Source organism: Rousettus aegyptiacus, unplaced genomic scaffold (assembly GCF_014176215.1).
Source record: "Rousettus aegyptiacus isolate mRouAeg1 unplaced genomic scaffold, mRouAeg1.p scaffold_m13_p_16, whole genome shotgun sequence".
NCBI lineage: Eukaryota > Metazoa > Chordata > Mammalia > Chiroptera > Pteropodidae > Rousettus > Rousettus aegyptiacus.
In genome coordinates, this window is record NW_023416291.1 from 51,730,560 (window position 1) to 51,752,342 (window position 21,783).

Consider the following 21,783-nt stretch of genomic DNA (forward strand, 5'->3'; position numbering starts at 1 on the left):
GAGATGGAGGGGAGGCGCTGGGGGAGGGGCCAGAGAAGAGGAGAAAGAGTCAGAGAGATGCAGAGACATACAGAGAACAAAATACAGAAAGAAACCCCCCCGAAGTGGGACAGAAACGGGCACAATGAAAGAGCGAGACAAAGGCAAAGAGCAGAGGGCCAGGGGTGCCTCCCCAGTCCCGCCTCGCCCCCGCTGGGCGCCTCAGTCTCCCTACCTGCCCAGGGGCCCCGGCACCACCTGCCTCCTTCCTGCTTTGAAGAATGACCTCAGGTCTGGTTCAGGGTTGGGGTACGCCTTTCTTAATGTCCCCACACTCTCCAAGGTGACTTCTGGAAAGGCTCCAGACACCGGCCACAGCCTCAGTGGAGATGGGGCTCCTAGAGCAGGACTTGACCCCTCCGTGCCTCAGTTTCCCCAGCCATGATAAGATAGATTCACTCGGGAAGTGCTCATTGAGCACCTACTGTGTGCTAGGCCCTATCCCGGGTGCTGGGGACAGACCAAGGAGGACCCAACTCCCACCCTCTCTGGGCTCACAGTCCAGTGGGGAAGACAGGTGTGTGGCCGGGTAACTCCAGGACGATTAGGGTGAACGGGGGACACTCTAGCAGCTACAGAGCCTGTAGGGGGTACTGGACCCACCCCTAGTAGGGGCCACTCCGAGAAGCTTCCAGAGGACAGGGAGGTGAGTGGAATGAGCAAGACTGGTTCATGGGAAGTCTGGAATGAACTTGGTGCTTGAGTTTAGGGAGTCGGGGGCGATAAAGGAAGAGGCAGAGGAAGGCACCAGGGGCCGGGGCGTGCAGGCCCACAGCTGGGGCAGTAGGGAGCCAGGGGAGCAGGGGAGGGCCAGGGTCAGACTATGTTTTAGAAAGGGCTGTGGGAGACTGGGACATTGGGGGCAGGATGGGAGACCGAGGCCTGGAAGGTGGGGTGATAGGAAAGGGGACGAACTAGAGAGAGACTCTGGAGGGAAAGTGGGCAGGATGTGGGGACCAACAGGCTGTGAGGGAGAGCAGGGAGGGGAGAGCGATGCACTGATCTCTGGCTCAGGATGGCACCTGGCCAAGGGACCACTGCGGCCTGTGGCTCCAGGCGGAGCTGGGAAGAGTGCCTGTCCCCTCCAGGTAAGGTCAGAAAGAGAACGAGTTAATGCATGAAAAGGGCTCACTGGTACACAGGAAGTACTCAATAAGGGTTTACGTACTGGTGAAAAATTAATATTGTACTGTTAAAATAATATAATAATAATAAGCACGTAATGGTAGTATTAATACCACAGTTATCAATGGTCAGTCCACAGCCCAACCCCCCTTACAGGAAGCCTTCCTGGATTGCCTTACAGAGAGCAGAGTAGGCCACTGCAGTGCAGAGCCAGGGAGCCCTGAGAGAGCTCTCTTTGGAGGCTGACGCCCAGAGAGGGAAGGCCAGATTCCTGAGGTTACCCTCCGTGGGCCTGTTTCCTAACCTGTCTAGTCGTCTCCCCAGACTGGTTTGGGGTGCCTGTGGGACGACAAGGGGAGACTACTGGGCAATGGGACGGGCACCTCGGGTAGGAGGAGTGAGTTCCTGTCCCTAGAGGTGTGTAAGGCAGGCTGGGCAAGAAGTCTCTCAAGGACTGCTGCAGTTTCTTCTGGTTTTAGATTCCTGATTCCACCGTTCATTCCCAGATTGTCCTACAGAGGGCAGCCGAGGCCAGAGATGGAGACCGGCTGCTCCGCCCCCACCCGCTTCCTGCCCCACCACTTACATTTTCTCCCAGGTCTCGGAAAAGCTGGTTCTGAGCCTGTTGTGGCCTCAGGAAGATCCTTTCCCTCTTTGTGCCTCAGTTTCCCCATCTAGTGTGCAAGGAGCACAGTCCCTCCCCAGAGAAGGCTTTGTCGAGTTTGGCAGTGACGTGCAAGGGCACCGCGGAGATCGGTTGCTCCCACCCAGCACAGCTTTCATGTCATGCAGGGCGAACATCAGTAACAGAATAATAACGACAGTAGTTGTTAAAATTCATTGATCGTTATTTATTAAATTCTTATCTTTTAATGTAGGGAGGAGGCAAGAGAACTAAAATGTTATGCCAAGCTACATTCAGACTGCAATGTGCGTCTGGCCTCTGCCGCCAGGCCAGGAGGACACCTGCAGAGCAAAGGCAGGTTTCTGCTCCGATGCTGACCACCCCCCTCCCCACACCTGTGAAGGGGAAGCAGGAAAAAGTCTTTAAATGGCCGCCCTATAAAAATAAAACCCTTCGTTTCCTATGGCTGAAACCACAGGGAACCTGTGGATTAAAGGCTGGGAGCTGCCAGCAGGCCTTTTCCGGCTACACACTCCTGTCCTTCCTCACTGAGTGTCCATTTCAAAGGAAATGGGTAAACAAAGTCTTTAAACTGTAACTCACAGGAAGTAAAAAATGATGTATAAACTGAATTCCTCAAACTCTGGGGGTCCATCTGTCTTTACTCTGTACCTCTGTGTCTTTCTCTCAGTCTCACTGTCCTTGTCTCTCTGGATCTTAGGCTCTCTCTGCCTCTGAGAGGAGACCACGCTTATGTTTATGGAGTGTTACTCCTTCTCTGAGAAACTTTCCTTTCGACTCTCACTTTCGAGTGTGTTTGAATTCTTTCTACATTCTCTGTCAAGAACCCTTCTCTCTCAGTGCTGGGCTTGGTCTCTCCCAACTCGGGGGAATTTGCCCTGTCCCGCATCACTTCTAAAAGAGAGATTTTTATCAGCCCCATTTTTCTGAGGAGGAGACTGAGGCACAGAGAAGTTAAACGGTTCCAGCCGGTCAGTGGAAGGGCTGGGATTCGAACCCGGCAGGCTGAGTCCAGGGCCCTGATACCCCTGTGCTGCATCAAGCCTTGTCCAGAAACAGGGAGTGTGAGAGGGGCACACCAGGCATGGTGGTGACCACAGATAGTGACTAGATTCTGCCCTCCGTGGCTGATAGCCTCCCATCTCCCTCAGGGCAAAATCCGACGCCCTCCCAGCAGCCCAGAAGGTCCTGGTGCCCTGTCCCCTCTCTGTCCTCATGTGCTCCTTCTCTCGCCCTCACTCACACTGCGCCAACCACGTTGGGCTGTTTCTCCAACACGCCAGGCACAGTCCTACCTCAGGGCCTTGGCGCTGGCTAGTCCTGCCACCTGGAACACTTTTCCTACTACATCCCTATATCTCTCTCCCTCGCTTCTTTTGAAAGCACTCAAACGTTACTTTCTCAGCTGAATCTTTCCCTGACCACTCTATTAAAAATGACAACGGAGCGGCCCTCTCACTTCTTCCCTGCCTCATTACCGCTCAACATATGGCATCATTTACTTAGTCACTATGCTGACCGTACGCCTTCTCCTCTAAGTGCAGGGATTATTTTTTGGTCTGTCTTGTTGCCTGCTGTATCCCAGGCATTTCGGATTGCGTCTAGTACACAGGTGCTCAACAAATTATTTGTTGGATGAAAGCCCCCGCATAAAAGCAGTGGAATTAAATTTTTAATAACACCAAGAAGGAAAACAAAACACTTCCGTGGCCCGACTGCGATCCGCGGGAGGCCACTTAGCAGGCGCCGGGAGGAGCATCGGGTCATCGAACGTTTCCGAATTCGCAGCAGAGGGCTCAGCGGAGGCCGAACCCGACACCGCCCTCTCGCAGACTCCGCCCCCGCTACGTCGACGCTCAGGCCCCGCCCCCGATGCGTTGCCGCACAGGCTCCGCCCCCGCTGCGCCGACGCGCGTACAATGGCGTCACTCAGAGCGCCCGGACATGCGCACTTCCCCGGCCCGAGCGGGAGAACACACGCGCGACCCGGAAGGCCTTCCCCCCACACTCTGAAGCCGGCGTGAGGGGGGCTGATGGCGGAGGGTGCGGCAGAGGCCCCAGCAAAGAGTGACGGCGGTGGCGACTCAGGATCTAGCACGCTGGAACGGGGAGTGGCGCCCATTAAACCTCAGTGAGTCGCCGGGTCGGGGGTGTAAAACCTCCCCGGCGTCCGTGGCGCGGCCGAGCGGTGCATGCTGGGAGATGGGGCAAGCCCGGGGCGGGAAGCTTGCAAATTCTTTAGACTGGGCAGTTCCTCAGCAGCAGGACCTGAGAGAGCGCACGTTGCAGGCTGTCACACGCACTAAGGACGCCACGGGGCACGCTAGCGTGGGCGGGGTTTAAGGCGAGGGCCACAGTGCATGCTGGGGACTGTAGTCCCAGTGTCTGGCGGCACTAGCGCATGGGGACCTCCGGGAAGCCAGTTACACAGGCTCAGACTTGTGTCTGAAGCGAGTACCTGGGCAGGATGGCGCTAGTAGGGCTGAAGGGCGTGCTGCGAAATGTGGCAGCTCTGGTTCTCATTCTAAGGCATGCTGGGACATGTAGTTTCTTTTAGCCTAACGTGGACAGGGATGTTCAAGTTTAATGCTTTTAATTTGACTCAACGCCCTGGGTCGTGGGGACCCAGAGACAAAATATGCCCTGCCTGTGGCCTTGAGGTTGCTCCCAGGCTGGCAGCTGGCAGGTTCTAGGTAGTAAGCTGCCCATCAGCTGAAGTATGTGATCAGAGGCAAGTGTTCTCTGTCTCTTTCCTTAGTGTTCATTGAGTTTGAGCTCAGGGGAGGGACTCCCTAAACAAGTCTTCCTTTCCCTTTGCTGGCAGATACCTCACCACCAAGGAGCAGTTCCACAAATTTCTAGAAGCCAGAGGTCAGGAGCAGCCCAGCCAGGAAACCGAGGCAAGAGACCTTGATGGCTGTGACCTGGCAGAGCCTGAGGCCAAGCGGATTCGACTGGAGGAAGGGCAGGTGGGAGATGGGCAGACGGAGGAGGCTGCTGAGCCCAAGGAGCAGCCTCAGGCTCAGAAGAGAGCCCGGGGCCAGAACAAGGGCCGGCCCCACATGAAGCCTAACCACTATGACAAGAACAGGCTTTGCCCTTCCCTGGTCCAGGTGAGTGTCAGTGTCACCAGGAAGTCTCAGAGGCCTTTGGTCTGAGCCTCTCTGTCCTCCGTTCAGTTGTCACGACGTTATGATAGAAATGTCAGTGTACCCATCTTCCAGGTGAAGAAACTGAGGCACAGTTACTGACTTGCCAAGAACGCACAGTCAGGAGGGCAGGCATCTGTGGTTTGAAGCCTGGCTGCCCCAGCCTCTCCCTGTCCTCCCTCACTGCCTCTGTTTCCCTGTAGGAATCGGCCACTAAGTGTTTTTTTGGCGACCGCTGCCGCTTCCTGCATGATGTGGGCCGCTACCTGGAGACCAAGCCTGCTGACCTGGGCCCCTGCTGTGTACTGTTCGAGACCTACGGCAGGTGCCCCTATGGTGTGACCTGCCGCTTCGCCGGGGCCCACCTAGGGCCTGAGGGCCAGAATCTGGTGCAGAGGGTGGAGGCCCAAGCCCCTCCCGTTCGCAACGGCCTAGACAAAGCGCTGCAGCACCAACTGCGAAAGCGTCGGTTCTGCTTCGAGCGTGCCGAGCAGGCCCTGCGCCAGCTAGGCAAGGGCCACCTGCCAGGCCCCGTCCCTCCCGCCACAGTCCCTGGGGGTGCCCCAGGACAGGACATCTGTGACACCCAGCAGGCCCCCCTGGGGCCCGGCACCAGCCCTGCTCCCGGCAGCCCTGTGCAAACCTGTGGGCCTTTGACGGATGAGGACGTAGTCAGGCTGCGGCCCTGTGAGAAGAGGCAGGTATGTGCCTCAGGCCGCCTGTTGAGGACACTAGCAGTGTGGAGGGCAGAAGGCGCCGAACACACACACTCAGCCCCGGAGAGTCAGGGCTGGGGTGCTGGGCCTGGGGTTTTGGTGGCTGAGGAGAAGCCCTCCAGGAGACACCATGGAGGAAGGAACATTCCCCACAAAGGGACTGGTGGCGTATGCATAGGCCCAGAGGCGGAAGGGCGCTCCGCCGGCTGCACGGGGCAGGGTGTGTTCTAGATTGTGGGGAGAAGGGAGGCCCTGCGAGTCAGAGTAAAGGCTGGAGGCTAGCTGCGTTTTTCTTTCTTCCAGCTCGACATCAGTGGCAAACTGTACCTGGCCCCCCTCACCACGGTAGGGCCTGTGTGGGGGGCGCCGAGTGCCAGTGCCTGCCGGTCTCAGGGGCGGGAATCTGGAGCCCCGCCTGTCACACCCTCACACGCACGTGTTCCCCGCCGCCGCAGTGTGGGAACTTGCCCTTCCGGCGGATCTGTAAGCGCTTCGGGGCCGATGTGACGTGCGGGGAGATGGCCGTGTGTACCAACCTGCTGCAGGGCCAGACGTCCGAGTGGGCCCTACTCAAACGCCACCAGTGCGAGGACATCTTCGGTGTCCAGGTCGGTGCCGCCACAAGCGAGGGAGGAAGAGCGGGAAGGGGGGCGCAGGCTGCCAAGGTTTGGAGCAAGGTTCAAGGTCGGCTCTCTTGGAGCCCAGGCCTGGTTCAGGCACCTCGCAGACCCTTCTTGCTTCAGTGATGGGCCGGGGACGCCAGCCTGATGCACTTCCGAGCACTGATGGCTTTGGCATGGGGCCAGGCAGGGACAGTCAGGACTGGGCCCTCACCTGCCACTCACTGCGCCACCTGCCACAGCTGGAGGGCGCCTTCCCTGACACCATGACCAAGTGTGCAGAGCTGCTGAACCGCACCGTTGAGGTGGACTTCGTGGACATCAACGTTGGCTGCCCCATCGACCTCGTGTACAAGAAGGTGACAGCCACTTGGCCCTGGCACCCCAGCAGGCAGAGTGAGAAGGGCGGGGGCCTGGGACCTGGCCTTGCCCCTGCCTGAGGTCCTGGGGACCTTTCGAGGCCTCTGTGCCTCAGTTTCCCCACCTGCACAGTAAGGGCAGCCCAGGCCCTGCCTGCCTTCCCCTGCTCCAGCCGCCCGTCTCTCCCAGGGCGGGGGCTGTGCCCTCATGAACCGCTCGGCCAAGTTCCAGCAGATCGTCCGAGGAATGAACCAGGTACGCCCCACGACGTGCGCGCCGGCCCCCTGGCCGACCCTGGGCTGTGCTGACCGCACCCGCCCCGCAGGTGCTGGATGTGCCGCTGACCGTGAAGATCCGCATGGGCGTCCAGGAGCGTGTGAACCTGGCACACCGGCTGCTGCCCGAGCTCCGGGACTGGGGGGCAGCCCTGGTCACGGTGGGCCTTGGGGCGCAGCGGGTTGGGTGGCAGAACCTTGGGGGTGCTTCAGCGACCCTGTCTAACAGTCTTCGCCCGTCCCCACCCCCCCATATCTCCGCTCTCTTTCTCTTGGTCTCTCGCTCTGGCGCTCCGCCTCCCTGGGCCTTCCCTCCTTTCCTTGGTGACTGTTCCTCCTCCAGCTCCATGGCCGCTCTCGAGAGCAGCGATACACCAAGCTGGCCGACTGGCAGTACATCGAGCAGTGCGTGGCGGTGGCCAGCCCAATGCCTCTGTTCGGTGGGTCCCCTCAGTCAGACCAACTGCCAGCCCTCCCATCGAAGGCCACACACGCCTGGTTCCACCCCCTGCCTGAGACCCCTCCCTGCCCCAGTGGGGGCTGCTGGGCTAGCAGGGACTTCCCAAGAGCTGGCTTTACCACTTGCACGCAGCTCTCTGAGGTTCCAGCTCTGTCCCTCAGGAAACGGGGACATCTTGTCGTACGAGGACGCTAACCGTGCCATGCAGACCGGCGTCGCTGGGATCATGATTGCCCGGTAAGTGTGCTTGGTGCCTGGGGGGCTGCAGAGAACTATCTGGAGCTGCCCCTGAGCACCCAGCCTGCAGCTCACGGAGCGGAAGGGCACATCTGAGCGTTGTCACTGTGTCACCAGCCCAAGTCCCTCGCCTCCCTTGCCCATTTTTCCCCGGTGGGCGGCTGTGTCAGGAGGAGCCGCAGAGGCAGCGGGGTGGGAGGCCTGGGTATTTCTGCCGCTGGGCTTGGGCTTGCGGGCAGGACCTGGGCCTCAGAGGCTGTCAGAGCAGAGAGGCCGGGACCGGGACTGAGGGCTGCTGGCCCCGCCCTGCCCCCCAGCGGTGCCCTGCTCAAGCCGTGGCTGTTCACGGAGATCAAGGAGCAGCGACACTGGGACATCTCGTCCTCCGAGCGCCTGGACATCCTGCGGGACTTCACACGCTTCGGCTTGGAGCACTGGGGCTCGGACACGCAGGGCGTGGAGAAGACCCGCCGCTTCCTCCTCGAGTGGCTCTCCTTCCTGTGCAGGTGGGCACAGGCGGCTGGGGCGGTGCGTGGGGGGCAGGGCCAGCCTGAACCAGCCCTGTCCCCCGCCGGCCCACAGGTACGTGCCGGTGGGCCTGCTGGAGCGGCTCCCGCAGAGGATCAATGAGCGGCCGCCATACTACCTGGGCCGAGACTACCTGGAGACGCTCATGGCCAGCCAGAGGGCCGCCGACTGGATCCGCATCAGGTGCCCAGGAATGGAGGCGCTGGCGTGGGTGGGCGAGGAGCCAGGGTGGGGGGCGTGGGGACCGAGTGTGGCCTGAGCCCCAGGCCTGACCCCGCCCCCCTCCTCACAGTGAGATGCTGCTGGGACCTGTGCCCCCCAAGTTTGTTTTCCTGCCGAAACACAAGGCCAACGCATACAAGTAGCTGTGGGCCTGCAGGGGTGTGGAGGCCCCTTGGTGTGCGAGAAGACAATAAATTTTATTCTTTGAAAACCCAGGCCTTTCTGTGACCCCGAAGCTGCCCCTCGCCATTCCCAGGAGCATTATCTGGGCACCTGCTTGTCCTTGTCCTTGTCAGCTCCCGTCTCTCATTTATTCCCCAGGGTTTCCTGGCCACCCCCAGGGGCCTGTACCCATGCTGCCTGCTACTGGTGCCCAGAGAAGCCTTGACCGCAAAGAGGCCACCGGGGCTCGCTGGGGCAGGGGCCTTGGCTACATGGGTGTGGATCAGGGTGGGCTGCCTGGAGGAAGGGACCTTGGAACTGTCAGATGGGCATTGCTGGCGGAGGCAGCAGCAGACTAAGCCCAGGGTGCACCCCACCCTTTGTGATGCCTGTCTCTGGCTGCTTTGGTTTCCCCTTCTGCCCCTGCCCATCCCCCCATCCCACCACTCAGAACCCTGACCGCTGGGCGGGCCGTAGGCTGGAACCTGCCGCCCAGAGTAACCAGGCAAACAGAACTCCATGGGACTCCAAGCCTGTTCTCCGGGCGGCTGCCTGTGCTCCCACCTGCTGCCCTCCTGGTCTGCCCCAGCCGGGCCCCCTGCCTCCCCATGCAGCACCCCAAACCCTATTACGCCCCTGCAGCTCCCCAAGAAGGCTTTAGCCCCCAGGGCCTAGACGGCAGTGAGGGGCCAGGTAGCCAGCCCTCTCCGGCCTATGCGGAGCCCCTTCCCGCTGTGGGTATGAGTCAGGGAGTGGCAGGTACGGGGCGCCTGACGGGGTTGGGGACCAGGGCTGTGCCCACCAGCCTCAGGGTCCCACCTGCCCACCTGCCTTTTTCACAGGTTCCTCCAACCTGTATCAGTCCCCAAACCCGGAGAAAGAGGTGTTTGCGGCCCCTCCGGCAGGTACTGGCCTCCTCCCACCCTTAACGGGGATCCGGGAGTGGTTTGGGGCGGGCCAGGCCGTCTTGCCTGCACCCCGTTCCTGGATGGCTGCTCAAGGGCGGGGCTTATGTCTCATCTTCCAAAAGGGTCCCAGAGCAAGGCCTGTGTCAGCCATGGAGACAAAGCCCTGAAGGCGAGCCTGTGGCTCTTATCCCCAGACAGGTCCCCCAAAGCCAGGCCTGTGGCCACGGGTCCCCGCAGATTGGGCTGTGTGCCCCCCGCAGCACCTCCCGGGCAGGTGGGCCTCGGGCCTGCCTCTCTCAGGACGGCCCCCCGTCTGGCCTGCAGGTTTCCAGATGGCACCCTGCGGCTGCTTCTTTGACCCCCGCATTTACAGAATCGAGTGGGCCACCAGCGACTTCGGCCCGTCGCCCCTGTACAAGCTGGCAGCAGTGGGCGGCGGGGCGCCGGCAGGGGGCGCCGCCCCCGCGGGCACCTACCTCCTAGAGCCCCAGCACTACCTCAAAGCCCCAGCGCCGCCCCCGCCGTACCCCTACTTCCAGCCAGTGCCGGGGGGCCCACAGTACCTCATGCCCTACTTCCCGCCCGAGGGGCCCGGGCCCGAGGCCCTGGGCTTCGTAGGGGATGGGGCGGCCCCCCCTTTTGTGGAGCTGCCCCCACCCCTGCTCAAGGAAGGCCTGGTGCCCCCACCACCGCCCCCCAAGGAGAACAAGCTGCCCCCTCTGCTCATCACGCTGCCCGCCGAGGCCGCGCTGGCACCTGGCACCTACGGCCCCCGCAAGGGCCGCCTGAGCCAGTTCCACGGGCCCGGGGAGCCCCTGGCCTTCCCCGCCCAGGAGCTGCAGGGCGCTGGAGCCGGGCTGGGCCTGCTGTACCCACCGGCTCATGGGGAGCCCAAGGCAGCCGAGGCGGAGGCGGCCCCACCGGGGGCAGGCGAGGCCCGCCGCCCGGAGGCAGCTGGGGCCTTCGTGCTGCCCGAGAAGGTGCCCCTGGAGGACGCCATGAAGCTCTTCGACTGCTTGCCGGGGGGGCGCCGAGCCCCAGGGGTTTTCACGCAAGGCCCCTGGGCCGGCCCTGCCTGACAGCAGGGGCGGTGGGGACGACGCCTCCGGAGACATTCGCTCGCTGCACCTGCCGGATGAGCTGCTGTCGTTTGACTACAGCGTGCCCGAGATCCTGGACACCGTGTCCAACGTGGACTACTTTTTCAACTTCAAGGCGCTCGACGAGGAGCCGCCGCCCCGCCTGGGGCCCCCTGCCACCGCCACCGCGGGCCCTGCACCTCGGGCCGAGCCCCCCAGCAAGAGAAAGGCCTCCACCATCAAGAAGGGGCGGCAGGGGGGCAAGAGCAAGCAGGCCTTAGGCCTGGCCAGTGCCGCCCCCTCGGGACCCAGGCCGGACCTGGGGACCTCCCCTCATTAAAGTGGATTTGATCTGAGCTCAGTGTCCGCTCGGTGCCGTCGGGGGACAGTGAGTAGGGTGCCAGTGTGGAAGGCTGGCTCTCTCCCCCTTCCCGTTACCCAGCGGTACCTGGGCTGTGTGGGGAGGCCCCATGGGACCCCAGCACCCCCTGGTGTCAGACATGCAGACAGCAGGGAGGCCCTTGGCTTGCAGGTGATTCTAACCCTGTGTCCTGGCCCTGGAATCAGGCAGGGGAGGGTCTTGTGGGAGGGAGAAAGTCCCCCCGGACGGCTGCGCTGGGACGACTTTTCACCTCCACGTTTGGCGGGGAGGTCAGAGCTGCCCGCAGACGGGCAGGAACTTGCCAGGAGAGCCAGCGAGCAGTAGGTGCCCTGGGAGTGGCCCCACCTCCTCCCCCGTCCCTTTGAAGGCACCACCAGCTGAGGGAGGGGAGGCCTTGGAGGGGGCTTCGGCCTGGGCTCTGCCAGCCCAGCTGCCAGAGGGTAGGACGTGGCAGGTGGGCCATGGTGAATGGCAAACCCCACGTGGGTTCAAGCAGACACGTGCAGGCCATGGGAAGGTGGTACCTGATGGGTGGGAGCCAGAGGCCAGGGAGGCCACGTCTGTCCCAGGACGGGTGTCCAGCCAGGCTCCTAGCGGCAGGTCCCTGAATCCCAGGGAACAGGCACAGGACACCCTGGAGTTTGGCTGCCCGTCTCCTCACACCTGCTCCTTCCTGCCCTGGCTCCTCCCCTCAGGCCCACAGCCTCTCAACCTTCCTTGGGGGCCTGGGGGCAGCTGCTGGCCACGTCCTCCCCTGAAGTGCTTAAGGTGACTCAGAAGGGCCAACTTGGCTTCCCAGGTAACGTGTAAGAAATCAGGAATCAAAAGGAGATAGGAGGAGGCCTGGCCCTCGGGCCTGCCCCCTCCTCCTGCAGAGGAGGGGGACCCTCCTGCCCCAGGCCCTGGGCTGTGTCGTGGTGCAGAGGAGGGTGGGGGCTTGGCTAGAATTTGGGGGTGGCAGGGCACGGGAGGGCAGGGTGGGGCGCTGAAACCTGGTGCCTCGCCCAGGACCAGGCCGCAGCCTGCGGTGCCACGGGCCAACATCGTGTTCATCTCTCACGGCGGCGGCCGCGGGGGGCGGGGGGCGGGGGGCGGGGTCGGAGACAGCTGCGCCCCTGGGCACCGGCCCCCCCCCCCTCCCGGGGGCCATTTCTCAGGCTGTACCACCATTGTTTACGTCCGTCCCCGCGTTGCAGGATCCCGGGACGGAGACGGGTCACCGAGGCGGCGGGCAGGGAGCCCCGTCCAGAGGCCGAGCCCGACCCCTCCCATGCCCTTCTGCCTCCTCGCGGGGTTTCTACGCAAGGAACGCGCGCTCTGATTGGTCTGCGGGCCGTCGGGGCGGTGAGCGACCGGGGCCGGCGGTCCATGCCGCGTCAGCGGAGACGCCGGAGCGTCCCTTACCTATTAGGGGAAGCGAAGTGAACAACCTTCACCCGCTGTCGGAAGCAGCTCGGCCCCCGCTCCCACGCTCCCCTCTTTGATGCTCGGGCCCGACGCTGGGCCGGAGAGCATCATCTTCGTCCTCTTCTCGGTCTAAAGGCCGATACTTCCATCCTGGACGACCTGACTGCCCATCCTGAGTCCCTCTTTACAGTTATAGTCTCGGGGGTCACAACCGGCTGTCCGGATGGCCATCTTGGTGGAGTGTCACCGACCTCAGGTTTCTGCCGTGCATGGATTGGCCAGCTTCCAGCGTGGCCAAAGCGGGGCCCACGCTCTTTCGATCTGCACGTCCAGTCCACGTCTTCCGGAGGGTTAGTCCGAGGGGCGCCGTGGAGTCTGCAATGCCGTCCCCGTCTGTGACCGCGGGCTTGAGGCTGCTGTGGCGAATCCCAGGCATTATCTCGGCAAGCTTTACCGCGGTGGAGGTGGACAGGATGAGAGTGAATGCGCCTCTCCGAAGAGGCTTTGAGAGCTGGGTCGTCCATTCCTTGCCCCAGATCAAATCCGGCCTAAAGGAATGGGCCTCAGTACTCGGACCAGCAAGCAGCCTTTCCCTACCCAGCGGGCGGGCGCCTGCAAAGGGGTACCCGAGCCTTGCAACTGCCGTCTCGGAGTCACGTCACCTATTTCCTTGAGGTGTCCTCGCAGGCCCTGGACGCGCGGCGGTGGCCGCCCACGCAGGCTCGCACAGGCGCAGAGCCCGGTCTCCTCGGTTGCGGCCGCGCTGATTCTTCAGCGTGCCACGGGCAGGACTTCGTCCCACAGTCCAGGAGTCTCCCGATGTAATTCTCCCAGCCAAGTCGTGAAGATCCTGTTCGTGCGTTCCACCTGCCCTGCACTCTGGCATGCAGTTTCCTTCCGATATTCAAATTCTTGGCCAGAAGCGGCACCGTTTCTGCTACAAAGGCTGGTTCGTTATCTGAGCCGAAGATAATTGGTAGCAGTCGGGCTACTTCTCGGGCCTCCTCAGTCCAGGCGGGGTAAGGTAAGCCTCTACCCGGCCAGAATATGAGCACGCAAAGACCACGAGGCACCTGTGGCCCTGGGACCAGGGCGTCTCAGGTCCTCAAAGGGTGTTCCTCCCCAATGTGGACTCCCGGAGGGGCCCGGGTCCCCCGTCCTGCGTTGTTTCAAGCACATACGTCGCATCGTTCACGCGCTACCCGGGAGCTGCCAGAGAGCCGAGGGACGTAGAAATGTCGGCCTGGCGTGGGCCCTCTGATGGAACCGTCTGACAAAGGCGGAGGCCAGGGCCTCGGGAACTGCTATTCCCCTGTCCCCAAGCGTCCACCGGTCTTAAAGCGGGCGTCCTCATGCTGTGAGCACTTCGGGTCCCACTCTGCTGAGGAGCTGGGCAACAGAGCAGCGGGCACGGCTGGTCCTGTTACCCTCTCGGAGGCCACGAGCTTTGCTTCGCGATCCGCTCTGCTGTGTCCCCGAGCAGTCGCAGTGTCTCCTTTTCTGACGTCCCCGGCAACGCGCGACCGCCACTGTCTCAGGGGCCCACGCAGCCTCTGGGAGCTCAAGGATCTCTTTTCCATACTTTACGTCTCTCCCCCCTGAGTCGATCAGGCCTTTCTCCGTCTCCAAGGCCCCACGTACATGGAGAGAGGTGAAGGCATGTTTGGAGTCAGGATGCGTATCGACGTGTACTTCTGCCGCCGGCCGGAGGGCGCAGGTCAGTGCACTGAGCTCTGCTTTCTGGGCAGAGGTTCCCCCAGGCAGAGGTTTCGTCCAGGCCAGTTGGCCTGTGTCCCATTCTCTGGATTTTCCCACTGGAAGGCGAAGATCAGCTGGCTCCGAGAGGCCGGGAGTGTGAAGAAAAAGACACCCTTCAGAACCGGACGTGGGCCCCATTCCTCACGTGTGCGCTCTGTTCCTGGTCTGAGCTCTACCAGTACTGGGGGAATATTCCGGGCGAGTCCAGGGGGATTCAGCCCATACTCCAGGTATTTATTTCTAAGGGGAGCTCAGGTCCTGGGCGTGGCCTTCCCACGAGACTGTGGAGGCGCTATTCTCCCTGGGGATCCGTGAGCATCGCGATCCTGGCTTCCGGCTTCCCCAGGGTTAGGGCTACTTGGCCGTGGGAGGTGAAGGTTACTTGGGACCCGTGAATGACTGACCTTATGGCTTCCCAGACGGCATCGTTGGGGCAGCAGGAAAGGGCGACGAGTCTGGCTGCCCGTAGCCCCCGCGATGGTGGCCTGTCTCTGTGACAGGGTCGAGTCACCCCGGAGTGCTCTGCCCCCGTATCTACCGTGACGTCGGTGGCTTGGGCCCCGACTGTCATTCGGACCACAGGCTCCTGGGGGCCTAACAGGACGGAGCCCGGTCCGGCCTGCCTTTTCCGTAGTCTTGCAGGGCATCTTCTGGCGCCTGGGTGGTCGCTGTGTCGGCTGGCACCGTCCCTGGGACACGTGGCCGCCTCCTCTTGGGCCAGGAGCAGGCTGGGAACTGCCCAGCCACTGGGGACACTCATTTTTTCCAGTGACCCTTTCGGCGGCAGCGAGCGCACTGGTCCCGCCCCAACCTCCTTTCTGGGCGAGCTGGTTCTTCCGGTCGCCTTCTCCTCTGTCCCCCACCTGGCCGGCCGTCGGGCACCTGTGCCAATTGTCCTGATCCAGCCCACCTCCCGTTGGGTGTCTTGGTCTCGGCTGACACTTCCGTGGCCACCTCTAACAGCTGGCTGGCGTTCATGCCAGCGAGGCCCTCCGATTCTCACAGTTTGTGCTGGGTGTCCCCCGGGCCAGACTGACGAAAGCCGCATTAACCGTCTTCTGGTTTTCGGGCCGCCTCTGGGTCACAGGGGGTGTGAAGGCGAGATGCCTCGCACGGCGCGGCCTCTCTGGAACTGGCGCGGGCTTTCCCCGGGTCCCCGGAGGACCTCCGAGGTCTCAGTCGTATTCACGGCTTTCTTCCCTCCTTTCAGACCGCCTGGGAGGGCCTCCTGATAGCGCTTGAGCATCTGGGGTCCTCTGTCCTCACTGGGGTCCCATTGGAGGTCCTCCTCGGGGAACCGGTTTTGGGCATGGGCCCCAGCATTTAGGGTCCCTGCTGGGGACACAAAGGTGCATCGACCGCCCTGTACGTGGCCATCCTGGTCATGGTACGTGGGCCCCGTGTTTCACGCGGGGGCGATCGGAGGGCTTCTCCTCCAGAGACTGCTGCTTTTGGTTGGGTTCCGGTCGGACCGTAGGGGTCAGGACAGGAGGTGGCAGAGAATCTACAGAGGTCAACGAGGACGGGGTGTCCATGGATTCCGGGCTGTTTTCACATGGACTTGGGGACAAGGGTCGCGGGGGCGTAGCCCTCGGCAGGGATGGAGTGGGAGATGGCGGTGGGGTGGCCTCTGGCTCACTTCGCAGGATCGGTTTCTTTCCTTTAGGTTGGCGTTTGGAGGTCACAGTGGCCTGGGCCAACGGCGCTCTGCGATTCTCTTCTAGACAGGCCCTCGGCCAAGGGGGTCGGGTCAGGACCACGGCCTGCCCTGGATGGCCAGGACTCCCTGCAGTGACCTGGTGGACCCTGCCTGTGACCCCCATGTCTGGGGACCCTTCTGACGGCCACCCCCCATCAAGTGAAGGCCAGTCTGCCTCACAAAAAAGTACGAAGTTTCCGGAGGGTGAGCTTCACACCATAATCTACTAAAAAGCCCTCCTTAAAATTCTTTACCCTGCGTCCTACGGGGGTCTGCTTCCTCTTTACCCTGCATCCTTCGGGGGGCTGCTTCCTCTCTGACACCCACATTCCACCGTGGGAGGGTGACACACATGCACTCGGGACTCGCTTCGCTGCCTGGGCCACTCCCCTCGCGGGCACCTTTCAGGCGTCTCTTAGCATATGATCCAGCAACCCCACTTCTAGATACATACCCCAAAGAATTGAAAGCAGGTCCCAACAAGACATTTGTGCCCCTGCGTTCACACCAGCTGTGATACCGAAAAGTCCCTCGCCTGTGACGGGAGGGGAAGTGAGCAGCCTTCAGTCGCCACGGGGAAGGGTCAGCTCGGCCTCCGCCACCACGCCCCCCCCCCCACTCTGCTGCGCCGGACCCCCCTTTCCTACTTCCCGCGGCTTCCCTCTGAGCCCCAGCCTCCAAGGTAACATTCGGGGTACTTGGAGGCAAAAGTCCCTGATGAAGGGAAGGCCCTGGAAAAGGAGGGCGCGGGAGTAGGAGGACGAGCTTCTTTGTCTTAAAGATGTGTGCAGACGAGGGTCAGGAAGCCGGGGACAGCCTAGCACGTCCCCTCCTGGAGGCTGGAGGGTCGGCGGGGCCCGGCCGGCCCTGCCCGCGAGCCAGGGGCACTGCAGGTGTCGACGACTGGGCAATTTTAATGACAGTGGGATACATTGTTTAAACTAAATGCCATCTGGATTTAAAATGAAGTGGTGAACTCTCTCGGATGGATGGATGGAACATCCATGCGTATTGCAGGTACACGTGTACACGTGTGATCTCTGCAGCTGCATGCGTGTATACATACGTGCGTGCGTGTGCAGGCTCGCGTATGTGCGCACCTGTAACATGCCTATGCGTTATCCATACATGCATATGTGTATGTCACTCGTGGGCGTATACACGCATGTATACACATCCATACTTATGTGTATACAGACGTGTGTGTGCATGTTATCTGCACACATGCTTATACTTGTGTGTATGAACGCTATATGTGTACGCTTATGTATACACGTTACATATATACGTTATATGCACGTGTGCCATTAGTCACTCACGTGTGCACACACTCACCTGGACCTCACATGTATGTGCACATGTACACGTGTGCATGTGTATATGAACATGTGCGTGTTATCTGCGTGTGTGTGTGTAAACAAACACATACGCGTGAGGTACGTGCTTGCAAACTTCCGTTCACGGACATGCCAACCCCTGTGTGTGCGTCCGTCTGCGTGAGTGCCGGGCTTGTAAACAACGGCGACGGGACCCCACCGACCTGGCGTCTACAGGGTCCCTGCTCGTCCTCGGCTGCCAGCTTCCCTAGGAGCACACGTCTCGCCCTTTTCCGAGGCCTGTCCGTCCCTCCCCGCGTGCCCACCCCGGCCTGTGTCACCCTCCCCTATCGATTAGGCGTGGGCCGCCCCGTCTGCTGCAGCTGGTGGTGGCACCGTCCCCCAGGGGAGGCCGGGGCAGCGAGGGCCGGTGGCAGGAGACGCGGCCCGCGAGCCACGCTCCCAGCCGCCTGCTCGTTTCACACATTCTTTATTTTGAGGTGAGTCTGGGCCTCTTCAGTGCACGCGCAGCACTTGCATGGGACGTGCCCACAGGACCTTGCACAGCTCCTGCCCAGATGGGCCCAGAGCCCCCAGACCCTGCGGCCCCACTCCGTGTGCAGCACCTTGGGGATCATGTAGGCCAGCCACACAGACAGCAGGATGGCCAGCATGAGCAGGAGGATGGTGATCTCCGGCGGGAACAGGGGCAGTGGGAAGGCCCCATACACGTAGACGCTGAAGGTGTTCTCCAGGTGACAGTAGCTGCAAGAGGCGGGCGGGGAAAGGCCATGGGGCACATTCGCCCCAGCAGACAGGTTAAAACCGAGATCAGGGGCCTGGGCCGGGGACTCAGGGCGCCGAGCTCCATTTATACCCACTTCATCTTTTATCTGCTCTGAGTCTTTCTTCTTCGTGTATTTTGGCATTGGTCCTATTCTTCCCCTGGGACTCCTGGGATCCCCTCCTTTGGGGACAAGGAGTCCCCAGTCCATGCCCAGGCTCCGTTGCAGTGTGAAAGGGGAGTAGGGGCAGGGCAATGGCCACAGGCGTCCACAAAGCGGGTGGCCAGCGGGAGGAGCAGCAGGATGGGCAGGAACGGTGTCCCAGGAGAGGGGACCCGGGGCATGCGAGAACTGACTGGGGGCGCTGCTGGAAGCGGAGTGCGGGGTGACAAGTCTTGCAGGCAGTCCTCTCTCCCGGATGTCCCCACCCTGCGCCTGCCACCCAGGGCCATCCCAGAGCTAGTCCCTCTGGTCCAGGGCCCTGGGCCTCTAGGGGAGGCATGGCCTCCATGTGCTTTGGGGTGGACTTTGTACCCATCTGGAGGGGACAGATGATGGGGACAGAGGATGGCCCCGCACGTTCCCCTTCCCAGGGGGAGGGGCTGCTGACCTGGCCCCGCACACCGCACACCAGACGTGACCCGGGACGATCTCAGCCCGCGTGGCTGTAAAGATTTAACTAGTGGCTCTCAGAGTAGGGGCGGGGGTGGGAGCCGGGCTGCGGAGTCTGCCCATCCCCCTGGTCAAAGTCTGGCTGTGGCCGATTTCAAGTCAACCGGCTTCCAGAGTCCCCGAATATCTCCACGTCGGCTCCTGCACACCATCACCCAGCTGCGGCAGGAGAGGGTGATCCTGGCCCCCCAGGGCAAGCGCATGTGTGGCTGTGGGCGCCGCTGCTCCCCCAGCACCCCGCATGGGCTCTGAACAGGAGTCACTTAGTGAGTGACCACGAATGTCACCCAGGACTTCGTAACTCTTCCTGGGGACAGTCTGGGCTGTTGGGGGGAATTCGGGTTTATGCAGGAGCTGCAGAGGCGAGGGGAAACTGGGTTCCCCACGTGTGTGTGCCTGTGCCCCAGGAGAGCTGGCTGTCCCCACGGAGGCCCCGGGCACAAGGCGGTCCCCCACCCCCCCGGCCACTCACCTGTAGTATGGATCCACGATGGAAATGAAGAAGACATAGATTCCATTCCTTTGATTAAAAGTGACCTTGTTGTCTGTTGGACCTCCCAAGATGTGATAAGGGACATCTGGCCACTCCAAGGGAACGCGGTTGTTGGGGTCATGGCAGCTCACGTAGTTCTGGGGAAAGGACAGGTATGCTCACAGGCCGTGGGGCTGGGTGGGCCCCAGGGCTGGGCGGGCACATCCGGCTTGCGGAGGCGACGCAGGCGTGAACTGTGCGCTTTAAGATGGCTCTGTGAGTGCCGCCTCTGTTTAAAAACTACACGTAAAACCGATGCCACCAACAAAATAGATGATCGAACTCACGCGACCCACGGGGGTGTTAAAAAAAAAGGGGCCCCGCGTCCGCAGGCGGGACCGGGGCCGGGGCGTGGGCGAGCGCCGCCTGGCGGTGGCAGCGCCGCTTCGCGCCCGCGGATCGAGGGGCCGGGGCGGCGGGAAACTGTTCACCGAGAGGCCTCGGGCGGCTGCTTCCTTTGGCTGACAAACGCCCTTTCCCGTCAGCCGAGGACAAGCCAAGGCACGTGACAGAAACGCTCGCCGAGCAGAACAGGTGGCGAATTTAATTAGCCCCTTAGTAATGGGCATCGGAACCGCTCCGGAATCGCGCCCGTTGCCAGCGGCACCTGCTGCTGTGAGCGTTTGGCCGGCTCCCTGGGCAGAGATTCCCAGAGGCCTTGCAAGTCTTCCGCTCCCAGACGTGGCCACCTGCCCGCAGTGTCCCAGGATGCACCTGTCCCGACCCCCATAGAGACTGAATGTCGGCGTCCCCCCTTGAAATTTACATGTTGACACCTAACCCCGGAAGGGATAGTATTAGGAGGTGGGGGCCTTTGGGAGGTGATCGAGTTGTAAAGATGGGCCCTTATAAAAGGGGCCCCAGAGGGTCCTCTGCCCCTTCTGTCATGTGAGGGCACAGCAAGAAGATCGTCACCAGTGAACCAGGATGTGGACTCTCGCCAGACATCAAGTCTGCCGGTGCCTTGACCTTGAAATTCAAGCCTCCAGGACCGTGAGAGAAAAATGTCTGTGGTTTATAAGGCTTCCCCCAGCCCTCTCTGGTGTTCCAAACGGACTGAGATGCCCCCCCCCCCCCACACACACACTGGGTGCTGTCCCACGGTCACCATCTGAGTGGTGTTGACCTGTTTTGGAAATAATCGGGGACTAACTGCTACCTCTCGGTTCCAGGTGTAGGAGCCCATGTGGCCGCCCGCCTTAACGATGCTGCTCCAGTTCTGGGGCTGGGAGGTGCAGAGCGCCGTGCGGGCCGTCAGGGAGTACGTGTACGTGAACAGCCCATTCACCTCCAGCAAGACGTACTCCGCATGGATAACCTCCTGGAAACTTCCGTCCCGCCACCTAGGACACATGCACAGGATGTGGCTTCAGGGGAGACATGGCAGCCCTGTGTGGGGAGGCCATTCTGGGGGCGGGGGGTGGGGGAGCCGCAGAGCAGAGCGAAGGCCCCCCCCCCCCAGGCCTCACTAGGCCGACACTTCACAGTGAGATTGGATGAAACCGATGTGAGATCCTCTAACTGAAAAATGTCACTCGTAAGTAAACAGACAAATTAATAAGCAAGTAAACCGATAAACGAACAAAATCCTTCACACCGGTCCTCTGATATTTTTCTGACATCTGCAAACATGCAAAACGTATACGTTAAGGCCTGGTAATTAGGATTGCTCTAGATCGGTATTTTGAAGCACGTCGTGTTGTCTCCTACCAGGTCAGAGCTCACCTCCCTCCTCCAGTGGGACCCTTTCCTGTCCTTACCCCAGCTTGTCATGCGCCCCACACGTGGCAGCCCCAAAGCAGGGGCTGACCGCTAGACCACGGGCTCGGTCCTCTGTGCCAGGGGGTGCGACTGTGGCCAGGTAAGTGAGATGTTCTAACGAACCTAAATGTCGACAGGTTAAGCTGGCTCCTGCCGCCCTTCATTCAGTCACCAATCAGCCGGTACGCCAGGCGCCAGGCTGAGCCGCCAGCCCGAATGTGCTTATTTAAGTGAATTCCCTTTAATTAAGGGGAAGAGCCAGCTCCTCAGGTGCACTGGCCACATTCTGAGCACTCAGTGGCCACACGTAGCTTCTGGCTGCCCGCTGGGTGGCACAGGATGATGGGACGTTTCTACCACTGCAGAAAGTTCTGGGCAGTGCTGGTCTGGAGCTACAGTGGGGTCAAGAGGTGTGGCTCTAGCCCCTGAGGCCCCGTACTGAAGTAGCCCTTCTGGATCAACCACCCAGGAAAACGTAGATATAACACTGAAATGGGTCCCCCCAAATCCTGATGTGGGAGCCCCAACCCCCGGGGCGGCTGTGTTTGGAGGCGGGCCCTTTAAAAGAGGTGACTGAGGCCGCGTGAGGTCCTAGGGGCGGGCCTGACGCCACGGGAGGGGAGATGCCAGAGGACACAGCGAAGGTGGTCTCCGCGGGCCAAGCAGGGAGCCTCGGGGGGAACCAGCCGTGCTGCGCCCTGACTTTGGACTTCAGGCCTCCAGGACTGTGCGACAACCGCGGTCTGTAACCCTAACCCTAACCCTTAGCAACTCTGCCCCGCCTGCGCCCTGTCTGAGCCGCGGGTTACGGAGGGAAAGGCGAGCCCGGTGTCACAGGGAGAGGGCACAGAGTGGGCAAAGGGCCAGCAGGCTGAGAGGGTCTGGGGTGTGGAGGGGCGGGCGGAGAGCGCGTGTACCAGAGGGTGACGGGGGCACTCGAGGGCC

General features: G+C 61.6%; 4 protein-coding genes across 5 annotated transcripts in view; 3 read left to right on the plus strand and 1 right to left on the minus strand.

The window, feature by feature from the left end:
- The first annotated feature begins 3,758 nt into the window (after positions 1-3,758).
- DUS3L (dihydrouridine synthase 3 like) lies at positions 3,759-8,588 on the plus strand. The gene is made up of 13 exons (XM_016144997.2): positions 3,759-3,941; positions 4,635-4,923; positions 5,163-5,660; positions 5,979-6,020; positions 6,131-6,283; positions 6,538-6,654; positions 6,845-6,910; positions 6,981-7,091; positions 7,274-7,370; positions 7,552-7,627; positions 7,945-8,133; positions 8,210-8,338; positions 8,448-8,588. Exons 1-13 carry the CDS (start codon positions 3,844-3,846, stop codon positions 8,518-8,520), a joined length of 1,938 nt encoding a protein of 645 aa, XP_016000483.2. The 5' UTR covers positions 3,759-3,843; the 3' UTR covers positions 8,521-8,588.
- A 103-nt stretch (positions 8,589-8,691) lies between these two features.
- Positions 8,692-11,819, plus strand: PRR22 (proline rich 22). Its single transcript, XM_016145010.2, is given in 4 exon segments — positions 8,692-9,298; positions 9,382-9,444; positions 9,772-10,469; positions 10,471-11,819. Coding segments are annotated over 4 exon segments (1,308 nt in total). The 5' UTR covers positions 8,692-9,147; the 3' UTR covers positions 10,867-11,819.
- Positions 11,820-12,066: 247 nt separating this feature from the next.
- On the plus strand, positions 12,067-17,422 carry LOC118612472. Its single transcript, XM_036234043.1, has 3 exons — positions 12,067-14,303; positions 15,798-15,976; positions 16,284-17,422. The coding sequence occupies exons 1-3, from the start codon at positions 13,957-13,959 to the stop codon at positions 16,526-16,528; spliced, it is 771 nt and encodes a 256-aa protein (XP_036089936.1). The 5' UTR covers positions 12,067-13,956; the 3' UTR covers positions 16,529-17,422.
- Positions 17,423-17,538: 116 nt separating this feature from the next.
- Positions 17,539-21,783, minus strand: part of CATSPERD (cation channel sperm associated auxiliary subunit delta) — a 32,890-nt gene continuing 28,645 nt past the window's right edge. For both annotated transcript variants that reach the window (XM_036234042.1, XM_036234041.1), the window contains 3 exons: positions 20,237-20,420; positions 19,018-19,175; positions 17,539-17,853 (listed from right to left, as the gene is read on the minus strand). In XM_036234042.1, the coding sequence (XP_036089935.1) occupies positions 17,568-17,853; positions 19,018-19,175; positions 20,237-20,420 (628 nt within the window). In that variant the 3' untranslated portion in view covers positions 17,539-17,567. The remainder of the gene's footprint in view (positions 17,854-19,017; positions 19,176-20,236; positions 20,421-21,783) is intronic.

Bases quoted from the DNA above. Each gene is read 5' to 3' on its own strand.
- DUS3L (XM_016144997.2), top strand. From the start codon at position 3,844: ATGGCGGAGGGTGCGGCAGAGGCCCCAGCAAAGAGTGACGGCGGTGGC. The intron at 6,911-6,980 runs GTACGCCCCACG...CCCGCCCCGCAG, and splicing joins TCGTCCGAGGAATGAACCAG to GTGCTGGATGTGCCGCTGAC. The intron at 7,628-7,944 runs GTAAGTGTGCTT...CCTGCCCCCCAG, and splicing joins GCTGGGATCATGATTGCCCG to CGGTGCCCTGCTCAAGCCGT.
- LOC118612472 (XM_036234043.1), top strand. From the start codon at position 13,957: ATGGAGAGAGGTGAAGGCATGTTTGGAGTCAGGATGCGTATCGACGTG. The intron at 14,304-15,797 runs GTATTTATTTCT...ATTCTCTTCTAG, and splicing joins GGATTCAGCCCATACTCCAG to ACAGGCCCTCGGCCAAGGGG. The intron at 15,977-16,283 runs GTGAGCTTCACA...CGTTCACACCAG, and splicing joins AAGTACGAAGTTTCCGGAGG to CTGTGATACCGAAAAGTCCC.